Raw genomic sequence first — 16,590 nt, 5'->3', positions numbered from 1 at the left:
TTTTTCAGCATTGGGGTGAGTAATTTGAGAGTGTGGCGTCAGCAGTAATAGATTCCTGTGAGAGGCCAGTAATAAACCTGAAAAATGTTTTTAGAAATCTAAAACGACAATACACTTGTCATTGTTGTGCAACATGACCTCCTCTCAAAAATGCTGTACTGAGTAATTCATCCACATATCTGCTAATGTTATTCTTTACACAAGTTAATTTAATTGAGATAGATGTCAGGCTCACTTCCACCACATACCAAAATACAAAATTTCAAGGAATACAGCAGGAAGAGTGAAGACAAACAAGATTGGGGTGGGGGGAAGATTTTGAGTCCTTTCAATTTAAATTGATATATTGTTTAAACACATGCACAATTAATTGCCGAGGCTATATTAATAGATGTAGAGTTTGAAAAGACACATTGCTATACACTGCCAAGTCAGTTTTGGATATAAATTTTGGCAGACTTTAAAAATATTCATACACCTCAACACTCCATAAAAGAAATGACAAAAAACAGTTCAAAGTGGGAGGAGCAGGATCTTACTAAATTATAGTACTTTGGGGTTTGCAGATTGTGAGTATTTATTAAATGCTTCCCTTTTTGCCTCCAGAAAAGGTCCCTTTTCACTTGCAGAGATTAATTATACTATGCCTAAAAGTTATAATATCAAACTGGCAATACTGCACATGAAACACAGCTTCAGATAATTAAAAAAGCCCTTTAGTTACAGTCATTTAAGTGCAGAAAACACTTCTAGAAAGAGTTCTCTGCAAGTGCAGCAACACTCATTAGTTTTAAAATTAGTTCAGAAGGCTTGGAGAGGAATAGCTCCTAGTTTGAGGGGCTGGTGGTAAAGTGCTATGAAAAAAGAGCAAAATTGTGATTTTGCCACTTTTGCAATAGGAAGGTAGATTAATAAATCTCTGCTTTAGCTAACCTTGTTAACAGTAACCCAAAACATAAAGGTTAAAGAATTAAAAAGTAACAGCACTTTCTCATAGCCTACTTTCTACTAGGAATAGTCAGAGAATAATTAGTACTCACAGAAAAAGTCATACCAGGAGATATGTCCTGTTTTGCTAATGGACAGATATTGTGCAAACAAATGCTGAGCTACTCCAATTTATGTGATTAATCTGGAAACAGTTGTACACTTCATGTAATTAAACAAATAAGAATGTTTCTGTCTTTTCAAATAGTTGCTACAACATGGTAAAACACAAAAAGTACAAAGGAAATAAAAACATTGCATGGATGTGCTGAAAAGACATTGCCAATGGTCATAGGCATGTATGTGGCACTGGCTTAAAGGTGAAATCTTGCAGTGTTTCTCTAAAAGTATATTATTCTTGGTGCGCACATGCGAGAGAAAGCAACTTCTGCTCATAACAAAAATATATCTACAGTCTGCCAGTCTAAAGACTTTCTCAGCTTATCACATACACCCTGACACACACACTGCCTGCAGAACACCAGCAAGACCAAGGCAGTTCTTTGATTTCACTATTTGTTTTTGTGGCCTGAGTTTAGGACAAAAAAAGTAATTTCCAAGTTCAGCAAGAAGTCTTCAGCTACAGATTAGCTCTACTATTAGTAATTTAGCACTAGTACAAGGTGCTAAAGCAGGGTTCTTTTCCTTTCCCCAAAATTAGAACAACCAGTTGTCCCTATCCTTTCTCCTATCAACACCCCAATGGCCATTTTCCTCTTCTCCTAGCCCTGGTATAGTGCCTGTATTTCATGATGTTATTTCCTAAGCCACATCCATGTGGAATTACACCTCTCAAAAGCCATCTTATTTTTGTCCTGAGAAACACAGCATGACAGCTATGACTTGCCTTCAAGACACAGCAGTCATTATAATCTACCTGCAAAATGGAGATTGAAAGGAGCCATGCATTTATACTCCCAAAAAAAAACTTAGAAGCAGTATAATTTGAAAACAACTCTCCCCTTCTGTGTCAGGAGAGCTGTACTGTAACTTTTACAACATAAAGCACCACACAGCACTGGACTCGTCTGTTCCTCACAGTGAGATATAAAAGTCTTAATCCCATAACAGCCCCTCCCAGCATTTGCAAAGCAATGTAAATGCAGCAATTAATTCAAAGGAGGAGAAGTGTTTCATTAGGCATCAAACAGTGCCCAGTTAAATGTACTGTGTTTTATTGATACCAAGATGATTCCAAACTTGCATTTTTAAAACAACTGAGACCTGGCAGCAAGAAGAAAAGACAATCTTGGCAAATTGGAGATAGTTATGATGGATGACAGTGAACTGAAGGTCTTACTTGATTTCTGAAGGTTGGGAGGAAATTCACAGGACACAGAGCTGAAGGTAACCTATTCTCCACTAATACAACTCAGAATTACCTTAAATTAGTCAACCATTTGCAATTTTTTTAATAACTTTTTAAAATAAGAAACAAGGAAGATAAGGAAACTTGTCCATTCTTTCAGGAAAGAAACCCAACACACAAACAGATCACTATTTTATTGTTTTATGAAAAAGGTGGCATTTGTTGAATTCAAACATGAAGGTGCAGATCAGGTCTAATAAATCTGAGGACACCTACAGACACAAGGTTTTGTTTGTAAAGAACAAAAGGTGGCTATGGATTCGGGCACGGGTGAGGCAGGGCTGCTTGCAGATATGCTGCTCTTTGGTATTCTGTAAAGCAATTCAGCAGAAAGGGACCTAATGCTTATTTTGATTTGCACCAAGATCAATAAGACTGAAGTTGTTTCTAAGGAAAGCTCCTTAGCAATAAGATCATATACCAGATGACCATGATGGGAAACTGATCTGCATTTAGACTGACTCTGCCTCTTACTCCTTTAAATAGTTTTATTTTTCAATTCAACACTTGTCCTCTTTCACAGAGAATTGTGCCTGAAGTGACTTAAACTTATGCAATGTCCACAGAACTCCTGCTTAAGAATTTCACAAGTCAATACATCTACAGCTTGTTCTGCAAATCCATGCAATATTATCATTAACTCAAACCTTAGAAATGTTTATACCACTTCTGATTTCAAAGGAAACTACATTAAGAGTTTAAATTTTTAAGACATTTTGTTGTACTGCAAGAAAACAGAATTCCATTAAATAGTTCCTCAAACATATTAAATCACACAACTATCATTCTCCTGAAGACAATAAATAGTTTTCATTTTCAGAGAAGGAAAAAGAAACATGATGACTCAGCCTTGAAGTTAACTCAAACTACTCTGTTTTGAAGTCCAAAAACTAACTAGGTAATGATTACTTATTAACATTTTTGATATTACCTTGGTGTAGCCAAGCAGTGCAGCAAGATCAAAGTAGATGTTGTATTTTCCAACTTATTTCTGTAATCACAACTGCAGTCTCTAAGCAACCTCCAAATATAGTTGGGGATTTGATAAGTGCTCTATTTAGGCTGTTTTAGGAAATGTTTCCACTTCAAGCTATCTTTTGCAAATATTCAACAAAGTAAGTTCTTGTTAAAATCAAAATAATGTATTGATTTTGTCTCAGCTATAGAAATTAGTCATTTTTTCAGCTTTCTGTTTGGAAAACAAGCTATTTGAATAGAAAAATTGGTGTCAAGCAGTTTAATTCTTCATTTTTCTGCAAAACTGAAGATAATGACAGTTCATAGGACTGTATTTATGCTGTCTCAGAATGCTGTTTCTCTTCAGTCACAAGTCCCATTTGGACACTGAGGAAGTCTTTGCCTCTTTACACCAGATTTCTACAGTGTGCCTCTCCTTCTGGAACTTTTCAGTCCCATATTTGTTCTACACTGATAACAACTTGTCCTTTATTTAACATCTCCTGTGCAATATTTAGAGGTGCAAACAACAGTTATAAAAATGAAAAAGAAAGCCTGATAAGGGAGTCTGGTACAAATTAACAAATATTTATAAGAAATGGAAATAAATTCCTAAGAACTGCATACAGCTTTAGCTACCTTCATGAGTGTAGAGAGTATTGTTTGTTCCTTGTATAGGATTTCTCCTCTTCTCCAACCTCTTCCCCTTAGTTCCCTGCTTATTGAATGTGGCATCAATGATTTCCATAGTAAATGTTTAAGACAGGACAATATTTATTGCAGCAAAACTGTATTTTTATCATGCAGCAATGCCATGCTCCATTTATTCTCATTCAGACACTAATCTATAAAAGTCAGAGAAAGCACCTACATTTACTGTTACTTTTTACACATAACAGAAGCAAGAAACATCATGCTGCATGACAGGGAGCAGCAAGAAAACATGTTTATCACTTATAAGCTTTTCAGCTGATTTACTGTTCTATGCTAACGTCACTAAGCACAAAAATACACTGTACTCACCAAATAAATTGCTTGAATGTCCTTGCTTAGATATGGGTTTCAGTTCATTTAATCCCCATGCGTAACGCTTATAATTATCCCAGGCATGCTTCATCATCTGCAGGGAAACCAAAGCAGGATTATGATGTTGATTTAGCAAGAAGCTACAGCAAACACCAACTTGAGAATATTCTCAATATTAAAAACATTTAATACAATTCTTAACCAAATTCCTGTCATATGCATTATGAAATATTCAATAAAGAATAGCAGTGGCACTGCTTTCGAGGTGGCAGTGGGACTGCTGCTATAAGAATTACATGACTGTCCTCTCCACTTTTGTTACCTGTAAGCTTATGGTCAAGACACACTCAAAAATAATTAATTTTTAGGAAGGGAATTCATTGTGTCATATATCAATTCAATTGAGATTTTATTTCCCTTAAGCATACATCTCAGAAACTGAGGGAAGTAACATTTTTAAATAAGGTTTTCCCCCTAGAACCTTCAGATTCTTTAAGGTGAACATAAAGCTTACAGTAGTTTTCAGATTCTGGCAGAGACCTGCTTGCATAAAACGAGCTGGTTCAAACTCAGCACAACTAGTAACAATAGAAGGATGGTAAAGTGGGCAGGCAGAACCCCTAGAAAATGTTTTGAGGTTTTTACAATACAATCTTTTATGACTATAAATGCATCTGTAGCTACTTTCACATGTCATTTTGCACAAAGAAATGAAAACTTTTACAACTGAGCATATCACCACCAAATCACATTTTGCACAAGAAAAGGTGCACCACAAATAAATACTGCTTTGGGAATAAATACTGATTTATCTGACACCACAGATAAATACTGCTTTGGGAAACAGCCTTGCAGAGCCCAGCACAGCAGTGCAGTGGTAAGAGCAGGGGGCATCCACACAGAAGTCAGGGGAGTGGGTTGACTCAGGAAAGGCTCACCCTCTCCACCACCATCACCAGGCATATCTGGTGCGATCTGTCCTTTTTGAGAGCGGTCCAGGTGCACGTCCAGAGCCCACGTGCTCCTCCCCAAACGTGCTGAGAAGAATGCACACAGCTCTGCAGGCCTGGTGACAAACCACTGCCACTGCAGCAGGTCCAACACCTCCCCTTGGCAACCACCAGTTTTAACACCTGCTCAGGAATAGTCTTCTTTAAAGGTCACCACAAGCAGCATTACTTTATGTAACAGAAGGAAAGATTTTGCCACCTTGCTGTTCCTCCTCCCCTCTTCCACAAGGCAGAGTAGTGCTGGGAATGCCAGAGGTCATCTTCTAGACAAAAAGTGACAATTTCAGACCTTTTCAGAGATAGTGCTTCAGGCTGTCAGATGACAACACTGCTCTGTCCTTGCTTTCAGATCTCTTCTTGAGGCCTTGTGTCAAGGATAATTTTGTTAAATAACATTTATAATCCTAAATTTAAAAGCAGCAGCCTTGGGACATGCTGATAATAGTAATCCTGCACTTTCTCCTTTCCTCTTTCCTTTGCTCAAATCTCAGAGAAATTATGTCAATTAAAAATCTGCATTAAGCCATACTATAACAAATGACAACAGATTTTTTAGAATACTGCCATACTTGTCAGAATAAACATTTCCCCACTATTAATGGGAGAAAAAATGCACATCTATCCTGCAGGAAAATTCACAGATGTTAATCTACACTACAGGTCCAGCTTTACAAATACAAAAATTGGCAATGGCAGTTAATATGTGACCATATTCAAGCAAAAGATTAGCCTGGTGTCAGATCTCAGCTGAAAGGCAAGTCAGAGGCCCTGTGGAAATGGTCTCGGGCCATGGATAGCAGTGATATGCTGGATGGAATTGCTGCCATCCATGGCCTGAGACCAGCAGGAGCTGTTTCCATTGCTTGACTTCATTGCAGAATGGCTTAGGAGCTCCCCCAAGATGGAGCTTTTTGTCTCAAAGCAGAACTGGTAATAGGCAGCCAACTGGCAGGCTTTATGATTATGGGCTCTTCTCAATCCCTGGTACAAGGATCAAGACTGCATGAAACCAATCATTTGTCCACAGCATATTTTCTAATTTACCAATTGAATCGTTGCACACGATTTTGTCCAGGCAGGTTTTGAGTATCTCTAGAGAAGGAGAATCCCCAACCAGCAGCTTGTTCCAGTGCTCTGACACTCTCACAGTAGAGATGTTTTTTCCTCACATTTAGATGGAACTTCCTGTGTTTCTGTTTGTGCCCACTGCCACTTATCTTGTTGCTGGGCACCACTGAAAAGCCTGACCTCATCTTGACCTTAAGATATTTGTATGCATTGATAAAATCCCATCTCAGCTGTCTCTTCTTCAGGTTCAACAGGCCCTCAGCCTTTCCTCATAGCAGAGAGATGCTTCAGTTCCTTATCATCTTCTTAGCCTTTTGCTAGACACTCTCCAGTAACTCGTCTTTCTTGAACTGGGGAACCCAGAAGGTTCATTGAACCTCAAACTCTAGCACAAACTATCAGCTCTTTCTCTGTGAAAGCAGAGAATAAATAAAACCCTTTCCTACAGTCATAAGATTGGCCAACTAAAACATGATGATAATGCACTCCCATTTGTTGGTATTTTAGTTACAGTCATCTTTCAAAGCACTCTAACACAACACCTAGAGAGGACATATAAGTCACTTGAAATTTGCAAAATACAGCTCTATTCAAACATTGACAGAAAACAACAGCAATGCTGAATCAGCACAGTAAGAGTGGTGTTTAGATGGAAACCCTTGCAGTACCAGGTGGAGTGAAAATAATAACTTAATAAGGTTTATTTTTAGCAGTTACATATAAGTGGGGGAGATGCAAAAGAGGATGTCAGAAAAAGAATTAAAGCACCTTTTAGAACTGGGATATTAAAGGAGAAAAAGGACTAATTACATGAAATAGTATCATCCTGACCTTCAACAGAGCCATTTAAATCTTGCCAAGACAGAGGAGGAAGGCAGAAGACCAAGGTAACTGAAAGTTCAAGAAATGAAGAGAAAAAAACCCCCAAACAACTCCCTTCCAAATCAAACCTCCCCCTCCAACAAACCTCTGAAGAAAATGTAACAGTTTATATAGTCTCTATGAACTCCCACCCCTGGCTTAAATAATCTTTTCTTTCTCAGTTTACACTGATCTTTCTACACATTTAAGTTATTCTCACCTTTTAAACTCCTTACCAGAGTCCCTAAAACTAGTGAGAAACCTCAACAGGCATTCCACTTGAACTTTCCTCCTGCAAAAATCAACTTGCATGGCTGAGGACTGTTCTGGGTCTGGCTGGGATGGAGTTAGCATCCATCACTGCAGCCCATATGGTGTTTTGAACAGGTGCCTGAAATAATGCTGATAACACAACAGTGTTTTGGCTGTTGCTGAACAGCGCTTGTAAAACAGCAAGGCTTTCTCTTTTTCCAGCTCCTGCCCCTTTTCCACTCCCCCTGAGAGGGAGAATGGAGGAGGCGGTTGTATGGTTGAGGAGGGGGACAGCTGGGAAAGCTGACTCCAGTTGGTCAAGGGGTTATTTCTTACCATGCTAACATCATGTTCAGCAACAAAAACTGGGGCAGAGGAAGAAGGAGCAGTTTTCCAAGGTGGCTGCTGTTCAGTGACTGGGTGTCAGTCTGACTGTGGGAGGATATGAGTGACTGCCTTTGCACCATTTGTCCCTGTCCCTTCCTTCTTTCCCCTAATAAATGGGCTTTATCTTGACCCACCAGTTCTCTGGCTCTCATTGTTCCTGTTCCCTCCTGCAGCCCACCTGGGCCAGCAGCTGTGTGGATGCCTGGCTGCTGGCCCTGTGACCCACCACTGTGTCTTGTCAGCGCAGGAAATTCGTGACCACAACACAAAATTCCGGTTTTTTTGCCCCGATGAAACATGACATCAATGTTAGCAAAACCTCAAGTTATAGAAAGCCTTATATTCTTACTTTTTGTTTCCACTACTGTTAACCAACAAGCTAACTATTCTGTAAACTATTCTCCATAACCTGTCCACAGCCACTGAGAACCAACCAAATTGCAGCACAGCAGAAAAAACCATTATAAGAATTTATTATTAGCAAATGCAATACTACCTTTGAAATTATTGCCACCAATTAGGATTTCTTTGAAAAACTCTATGATCCACCTCCAGCTGATTCACTATCACTTTCAAAAAACTGTGCTGAATATATGAAAGCTTTGTTTAATATGCTCTTACTGAATCTACTGATTACCACAGTGAGTAATTTTTAGAAATACACAGCCTTTGTTTCTTTAGGTATCAAGAGTACTACATTTGTTTCACCATTTTCACAATGATATTTAGTGTAACATTGCGCTTTAAAGAAATACGAGTTATTAACTGAGTTTATTGAGCTTGTCCTGAACAATATGCAACTAGAAAACGTGAAGTAATAGATTAATTTTCTCTTTATCTCAATACATAATGCTTTTTCTAGGATTAGTAAGCACAACTATTCATTTGACATTTTCCCTTGTTTCTGAGCATGATCTTTGTTACCTTTGTCAATATTCACTGTTATTGCTTTGGTAATGCTTTAAACCTTTCATTTCAATCTTTTCTTGCAGTTTTGCATGCCATCCTAACACATTCCAATGTCTTTTCCATCTGGAAATATTTTGATCACTAATAACTACCTTGACTTTTTTTTTTTTTAAGTAATTTTTATCAGTATTCACAGTGTGTTCAGACTTGCTCTATAGCGGAAATTCTAGGTAAAGATGTAAGGTGTTCCACTGTAGTTACTTCTTTACTGATTAGTTCATAACCTTATCTAAGCAAACATGCAGATCTGACTAACAATGATACATGTCTGCTTTAGGCTCTTTCAGTTATTCTGTTATGCTGGACTACTGACAGAATTCACTATGAGCAACTTTCCATAAAACGAAAACTTTTTAACCAAACACCAAGGTTCACTAGAAAACTAGTAAAAACTGGTTTATATCCAGATCACTGTTTTCTGTACATAGAATTGTCTCGAGTCTATTTGCAAACTAAAAATTAGCAATTATACTTGAATTTTATTTTAAGCTATTTTCTGTTACTATTGCTTACTTCAGATACAAAGCTGAAGAAATAATCTCAAATGTATAAAGGTTCATCTCAGTTGATACTGTTTATATTTTTTTTCTCTTGAATCTGACAGAAATGACAGACTCCCTTTCTCTGTTGGCAACAGAAAACTGTTTTTTTTCCTTCGAGACATGAAAAATAAATCCTGTCACTATGAACCTTCATACAAATAATCACTTCTTATCTGTCAGCAGGAAGATTACTGCAAATCAGGAGCTTGACAGATTTTTGGTGTTTATAACCTCATTTCCTAATGGCATCACCCTGAGTTAAAAGCAAACCACACAGCGTCAATGTTTGTGTAACAGGCACAGCCGAAGTGTCACCATTTCTAATTTAGCAGGTGGATGACAACCATGCTCTGAAGCCCTGGCAGGCTGCAGGAATTCCCATGACTGCTTCCTGATGGGACTTCCAGCCAGCCAAGAAAAGCCACAAATGAGACTTTAGCATTGGTTTATGGGCCAGCAACATGGATTCCCAGTCACTGCTTTCCACAAAGCAGCACACGAGGGTTTGGGGAACATTTAGGTGCTCACAGCTTCCCTGTGCACTGTGATGGGAATGAAGGACTCCCCACAACCCACAGGGCAGGGCACAGACACAAAGTGGGGGAAATAGCCATGCCTCCTACCACAAAAAGGCAGAACTAAGGTAGGCAAACTGGATTACAGGGTTTCCCCTTAATATTAAACATGCACATCATATAATGGAATACTTTATAGGGTTCTGTATTTAATGATCTGCATTAAAGGGATATGTGAGCAAAATCCTGCTACTCCTCAGCATTTAAATATCTTACAAATAATTCATTTCTTGCCCACAAGGACAAATTAAAATATAAAAAAAAAAAAATCTAGCATTTGCATAAAAAAAAAGGAAGGAAGAGAAAATAAAAATCTCAAGGCCTATTCTGAGAATTAATTCATCTTTTGTATTGCAAAGCACTTCAAACTCCTCAAATGGAAAGCCTTACAGAAATGCTAAGTATTATTCCCTCATGTGTTAAGTTACAGATAAACTTCTATTCTTATATTTTCTATTCCTCACAGTAGCTTGTAAGCCTCCTTAGGACTGTATTAAACTATCCAACTAATATTCATCATATGCCGTTCTGGGCATCATTTATTAACCAGGGACAGACTCTGCACAGTGCTTCATTCTGTTATTCATTTTAAAAGGAATCAATTATCCTATTAATTCTGTTACAAGAATTCTAATTAAAAGGTAACTAAAGAGAACAGGAAATTTGCAGGTAAAGTATTTTCTACACTTATTCTATTACTGCACATTTTATTTAATGCACAAGTACACAAGAAAAAAGAGACTATTCCATGTAAGAAATAAATAATAAGAACAGCAGCCCTTATGCTTTGATGTCTGCATTAAAAAAATAATTTGAAAAATGATTGTATGACATGTGAAACTAATCCATAATAACAAGTCACGTTTTAGTCATTTGTCAGGCGCACCTCTCTTTGTCAACTGAGTATAATTGAAATATCTCTCTTTGTTAACAGTAATGTACTGCTAAAATTATGAATTTACTGAAAACCTGGAAACACCAGAATATTTTACTATTAGTTTCTGAGAGCTAGGATACAGTGCATTAACTATTGCATTGCTCATTTTAGTAGAAGACACCAGAGTGATAAGGCAGAGAAACCTGAAGCAAGACCTTCAGGAAGGAAGTGTTTACCTGCATACTTCCTATAGTAAGTATGTTATATTAGTTAGTATATTATATTAGCCAATATCTACAGTCTGCTTCTCACCTGGCCATCTCACCAGTACAGCTACAAGGAAAACAAACTTTTGGTGCAGCACAGAAGTATCCTGAGACCCTTCCCTTGACCAATCAAAAACTAAGAAGGCAAGAAAAATGTATAGCCCTTCCCACAAAGAGCACTGTCCTTGCACTTACTGTAACCAAAAGTCTGTTTAATTGCAAACAAATGAAATAAACTAGTTCAGAGAAATAGAAAAAAGGGTGGTTCAAAATCTTGCCATATAGTTACCCAAATAACAGCATTCGCCCTACCTTGAACCAGCCAGAGTACATCAGTTTTAGCTCAGTTTTAGACTCATTCACTCAACTCCAGCTGTCTTTCACCAAAAGTATAGAAAACAAAATAGATATGCAAGAAAATGCTATTTTCTTATCAAATTGAGGGGTTTGAATAATCTTTTTCTTATTATGTTTTATTTTCCGTCCCAGGTAAGCTAGGATTTGAGTATGTTCTGTGGACATTTAAAAAGTTTTTCCTGAGAATATCTGCTCTGAAAGCATCAGTTAGCATATTGTTGAACTCCTTCTTCCTCCAATTCTCAGTTACTAGTGGGTGAACCAACTACACATTCCCACTAACTACAGGGCTAAGTGGGAAAAGAAAAGAAAATATAGTACTGAGGTACAGCATTATGAAATTACACACAATTTACATTAATAACTGAAAATCTTCATTGTTAACTTATGCCACTTGTCATTTATGTCTGTATACATAAACAAGATAGAAATCTTGAACTGTCCGAGTCATCTGGTTCCAAACAAAAGAGCAGTCTAAAGAGCAAGCCATACAGCCTCTACCTTACAACTTAGCAACTGTTACCAAGATCTGCATTTCAGAAAAAAAATGAAGCCTACAGCCTGTCACTCAAAACCACTGCATTACTCCAAGGCTGTCTTCTTCAACACTTAATATAAAAAGTCAGATGGACTCTTTAACAGATACAGAGAAAAAGTATTTCCTTATCACTAGCACAAGAGACAGATGATGTTTCTTCAGACAACCTATTATTTCAGCAGTGTGGATATTTTTTTTTCTTAAATCTCTGTGGTGGATAAATCAGTGACGTTCTATTGTTCTGGTTTTTTTATCTAAGGAGAGTCACTGTCAGCTATTTTTTAAGAACCAGATCACAAAGATGTTTTGTGTTAATTAAACACCCATAAAAAGAGAAACATTTCACATTATAAGGTAATGTGGAAGAACTCAGGTCATTGTTCATTACTGACAATAGCCAGAAAGAAAACTCAAATATTTTCACTTAAAACAGGAAAGCATTGAAGAGTTGTATAAAGAAATTACAGAATTAGTAGCAGCCTATGAAGTTCATGCACAATTTGAATAATGTCATAGAAGGGAAGGCAAAAAGAAAGCAATTTGTGGAAATACTACTATTATGAACAATAGTGGTATACATAGACTCATCCCACTCAGTGTCATTTTTTTTCTTAGTCTACTTATGACTTGCTACAGTTTCCAAGAACTCCCAAGCTGAACAGTGTGAACAGTTCAGCTCCTGCACCTGCATGATACAATCATGCTTTTGTTCTCTTTTTCCTACTATTCTTTAAGAAATTATTTGGTACGTTTGGCTTCTGATTAGGTTATAAATTATTCACGGCATGGACTGTATGTCCTGCTTGTTTTTAGGTACCTGGCACTCCACAGCCATGCTGCTAGTGAAGTTCCCAACCTCAGCAGGGGCAAGGCAAATAAAAAAGTGAGCAGCACAATAATAAGCAGTATTATGCATTACAATACAGACACAGGAAGTGATTAACATCAAGGTGATTCAAGCTGCTGTTTCAGAGCATGATTAACATACACAAAAATGAAACAAGGTACTTTCACACATTTTGAACCTCAATCTCCCCTTATATGCTTCTAAGTTTTATTCTGCTGCTAAAGCCAGTAACAAAGTTTTGGCCACCTTGTTAAATGGAAATTGTCAGTATACCCAGGTTTATCCAGCATTTCTTTTAAGATAGGAACAACAACAAAGAAAAACAACAATAACTTTCTTGAAGTTTCTCCCCCTTGCAAAATTAGTCTACATTCATCCCACAATCCTGCTTCCCTACCAGGGAATTGCAAGTGACAAGACAGTATCCTTGATGGTAAGAAGTTTTAGTGGTGAGATGAATGGCAGATTGGCATTGACAGGCAAAATTTCAGATGTATTTTCTAAGAGCAATGTTTCTTTAATCATATTTTCTTTTATTTACTTGTACTTGATTGAAGCAATCACTTTTAAATGTCTTTTAATTGCAGGGTTTTTTTCCTTAAGAAAAAAAATGAAACAGTGAGCCATGCATTATTAATCAATTTGAGGCCATTACCAACTTAAGTTAAATGGCTAATAACAGTAAGTAAAAACACAAACAAGCTACAATAGCTACTAGAGTTTCCCAGTTAATGAGAAACTTACTAGAGCTTGATGCTGCCCCCAAATTCATGAAGTGGAGGGCACTTTGAGTTTTCAAAAATGTTGGGTACTGACAATAAATACTTCACCAATCCTTAGGCCATCAGCTTTGACAAAAGGCCAGCTCTTCCTTTCCCTTCCCCTCTCCTCTCTTCAGCTGGAGAAGCTGAAGCACTGTTAAAGCTCATTACTGTGGCCATGGTGAAACTGCACTTCCCAAAGTCAGAGAGCCTGTTCACTGAAGAGTATTTACATGGATTAATCAGATATGCAGTTGCTCCATGGATCAAGGGCTAAGTCTGCATCATTACCTCTACCACCAGAAAGTCTCTTCAGTCTAATATTCTGGAATTAGGGCAAAAGTATGGGACTGATTCCTGGCAGCTGAAAACCAGTTACACCTGGGTCAAAAGCAAGTGTATGACGCAGAATATGATGCAGTGCAACCCTACCAAGCTTGTAACCAGCCACTTTGGGGTGGAGGAAGGAAATCCAGCCTGGGAGCCAGGGCTGCTGTTGGCAGAGGTCAAAACAGGCTGGAGAACAGGCCAACAAGAACTTCATGACATTTAGCAGGGTTCAGATGGTGCACAAGGACAAGGAGCCAGGGAGGCAGAGGTGTGGGCTGCCCAGGGTGGCTGTGCCAGCTCTGTTCTGCTCTGGGGGGTTCCAGCACTGTGGAGGCACAGACCTCAGCAGCCCTGTCTGACCTTGGATCAAGGACCTTCTCTCATATCTCTGACCAAGTTATCCTGCAATCCCACCAAATTCAGTATGGATTGCACATATTTATGCACATTTTATAGGGCAAGTAAATTGACTTGCTATTCCTGATCAACAAGGACAAAACTCAAATTTCAGCCCAAGATTGTGGCTGTTCAAAATATTCCAGATGAAAATCATGAATTGTTAAAGCCTTTTCCCAGCCTTCAGAAATATTTCAAGGTATTTTCTATATTGAAACAAATATGTCAGCTATGCAAAACACTGCCAGCTCATTTCTGACAGGAAGTAAGAGCTATCTACTTATGGCACAAGTATGGAAAGATCCAAGAAGAATAGTTAAGATAGTCAGACCCTCGCAAAATGGGATGAAGATCCAGTGTCATCTACAAATTCATGATTTCTGCCCATTTCAAATGTACATCTACTTATCTTGGTCAGAATTGATGAAACAGCTTTTCTAGGGCTGCATTTGATTTCAGAAAAAAACATTATTTTAAGAAGTATTTATTTCTGTGGCCCTATCTCCAGGAAACATGGGTTGTATAGTAACAACTTTTCTAAGGTGAAAATTTCTTGCTGTAAATTAATCATCACATCTAGCTGTGCACACAATGAAATAACCACCAAAACAGGAAACGTGTATCAGCTATTTTCCTTCAGCAGTTTTATCTCAGTATTCGAAATGGACATAGTAAGCTGCCTAAACATTACCATTCTTTGTGTGGCATTTTTTTTCCTCTTGAAACATTTATTTGATTAGGTGGCCTGTGGATCCTGACACAGTCAGTGTTGGTCAGGTTCCCCAAATACAGGACACTCAGACCTTATGCCTTTGCTTAATTCCACTACCACAGTATATACATCATACAAACAGCTGGACTGGCAAATTAACTTTCCAGTTCATGTAAACACATCTGCAAAAATAGTAATATAGACACTTTCCCCATTCCCAACAGGTGAAATGTATATGTATGGCATCTATATTTCCTTCTGTCAGGCTGGAGTAATGATGGCACCTTGGAAATAATGTCTGTCAAATGCCATGAATCCCTTTGTGGAAGAGTGGTGCTTAAGAACAAACTTAAAAATCTAAACAAGTCTGCTTTTATGTACTAAAGTTAATTTAACCCTTGGGTAGTATCTATTCCAGTGCTATACACAGAATATTAGTGCTTTACACAGTATTTTTCTTATATATCCAAATCTTCCTCAGCAATAAGCAGACATGATTGACATAGAAAATCATAAGATGGCTAATAGTTCATCAACTCCATGTGAGTTTGGGAAGAACTGTCACAGGCTTATGGAGAATGCCTCTGATCATGTTTTCATGGCAGTCAAAAGAATCAGATGTTCAGTAAGGAAAGAAAATGAATGCAAAATCATAAAGCCATTATGAGACAAAACCAGCCACCAAGGATACTAGTGGTCTGTTCCAAACATCTCCTGGCAGTGGAGGATACAGAAGAAAAAGAAAGAATTCAATTAAGAGGCATTAAGATATTTTCATCAATGGAAAGAATGAAAAATGGGCAACAAGATAAAGACATGAAAAAGTAAGGATTGTTCCTGAATGACTTTGTAAAAGACAAAAGGAAGAAATTAAACACACAAACAATTAGATTTGTTTTTTTTTTTTTTGTAACTGAAAAGGCAAACACTCGAGAATCATTGCCAGAAGATACAGTAACCTAACAGGATACTGAAGGATTTGAGAGAGCAGATGGTCAGAGAGTCCCAGACTTCATGCTGCATTTCCTAAACTGTTAACAAAAAGTGTGTCAAATACAGTTTTCACAGCACAAATGGAACATAATTTTAGTTTGCACTACCTATAACACAGATTATGGCATGATGACTTTTATTAGGAGATAGCTTCTAGCCAACACAGTCAGTAGAGACTTTATATTATAGAGACCAGTGGTTGTGATTAAGGTTGGAAAGGACCTCTAAGGTCACCAAGTCCAACCATTAACCCAGATCTGGTGGCTAAGGCCACCAATAAAATATGTCCCTAAGCATCACAACTACATATATTTTAATAACCTCCAGGGATGGGGATTCCCTGGACAGCCTGTTTCAATGCTTGACAATCTTTTAGTGACAAAGTTTTTCCTAATACCCAACCACTGGTGCAACTTGAGGCCATTCCTTCTTGTCCTATTGCTTGTTACCTAAGGAAGAGTAACCTCACCTCACTACATTCTCCTTTCAGACAGCTGTAGAGAGTGATAA

The 16,590-nt window shown here is 37.8% G+C and overlaps 1 protein-coding gene across 2 annotated transcripts in view; it reads right to left on the bottom strand.

The window, feature by feature from the left end:
* MAN1A1 (mannosidase alpha class 1A member 1) overlaps positions 1-16,590 on the bottom strand; it is a 137,050-nt gene that overhangs the window by 98,119 nt on the left and 22,341 nt on the right. For both annotated transcript variants that reach the window (XM_005492610.4, XM_074537912.1), the window contains exon 2: positions 4,337-4,433. In XM_005492610.4, coding sequence (XP_005492667.1) covers positions 4,337-4,433 — 97 coding nt within the window. The remainder of the gene's footprint in view (positions 1-4,336; positions 4,434-16,590) is intronic.

This window comes from Zonotrichia albicollis, chromosome 3 (assembly GCF_047830755.1).
Source record: "Zonotrichia albicollis isolate bZonAlb1 chromosome 3, bZonAlb1.hap1, whole genome shotgun sequence".
NCBI lineage: Eukaryota > Metazoa > Chordata > Aves > Passeriformes > Passerellidae > Zonotrichia > Zonotrichia albicollis.
Note: the sequence above shows the minus strand (reverse complement) of the source record. Positions and strands in the feature narration are given on the sequence as shown.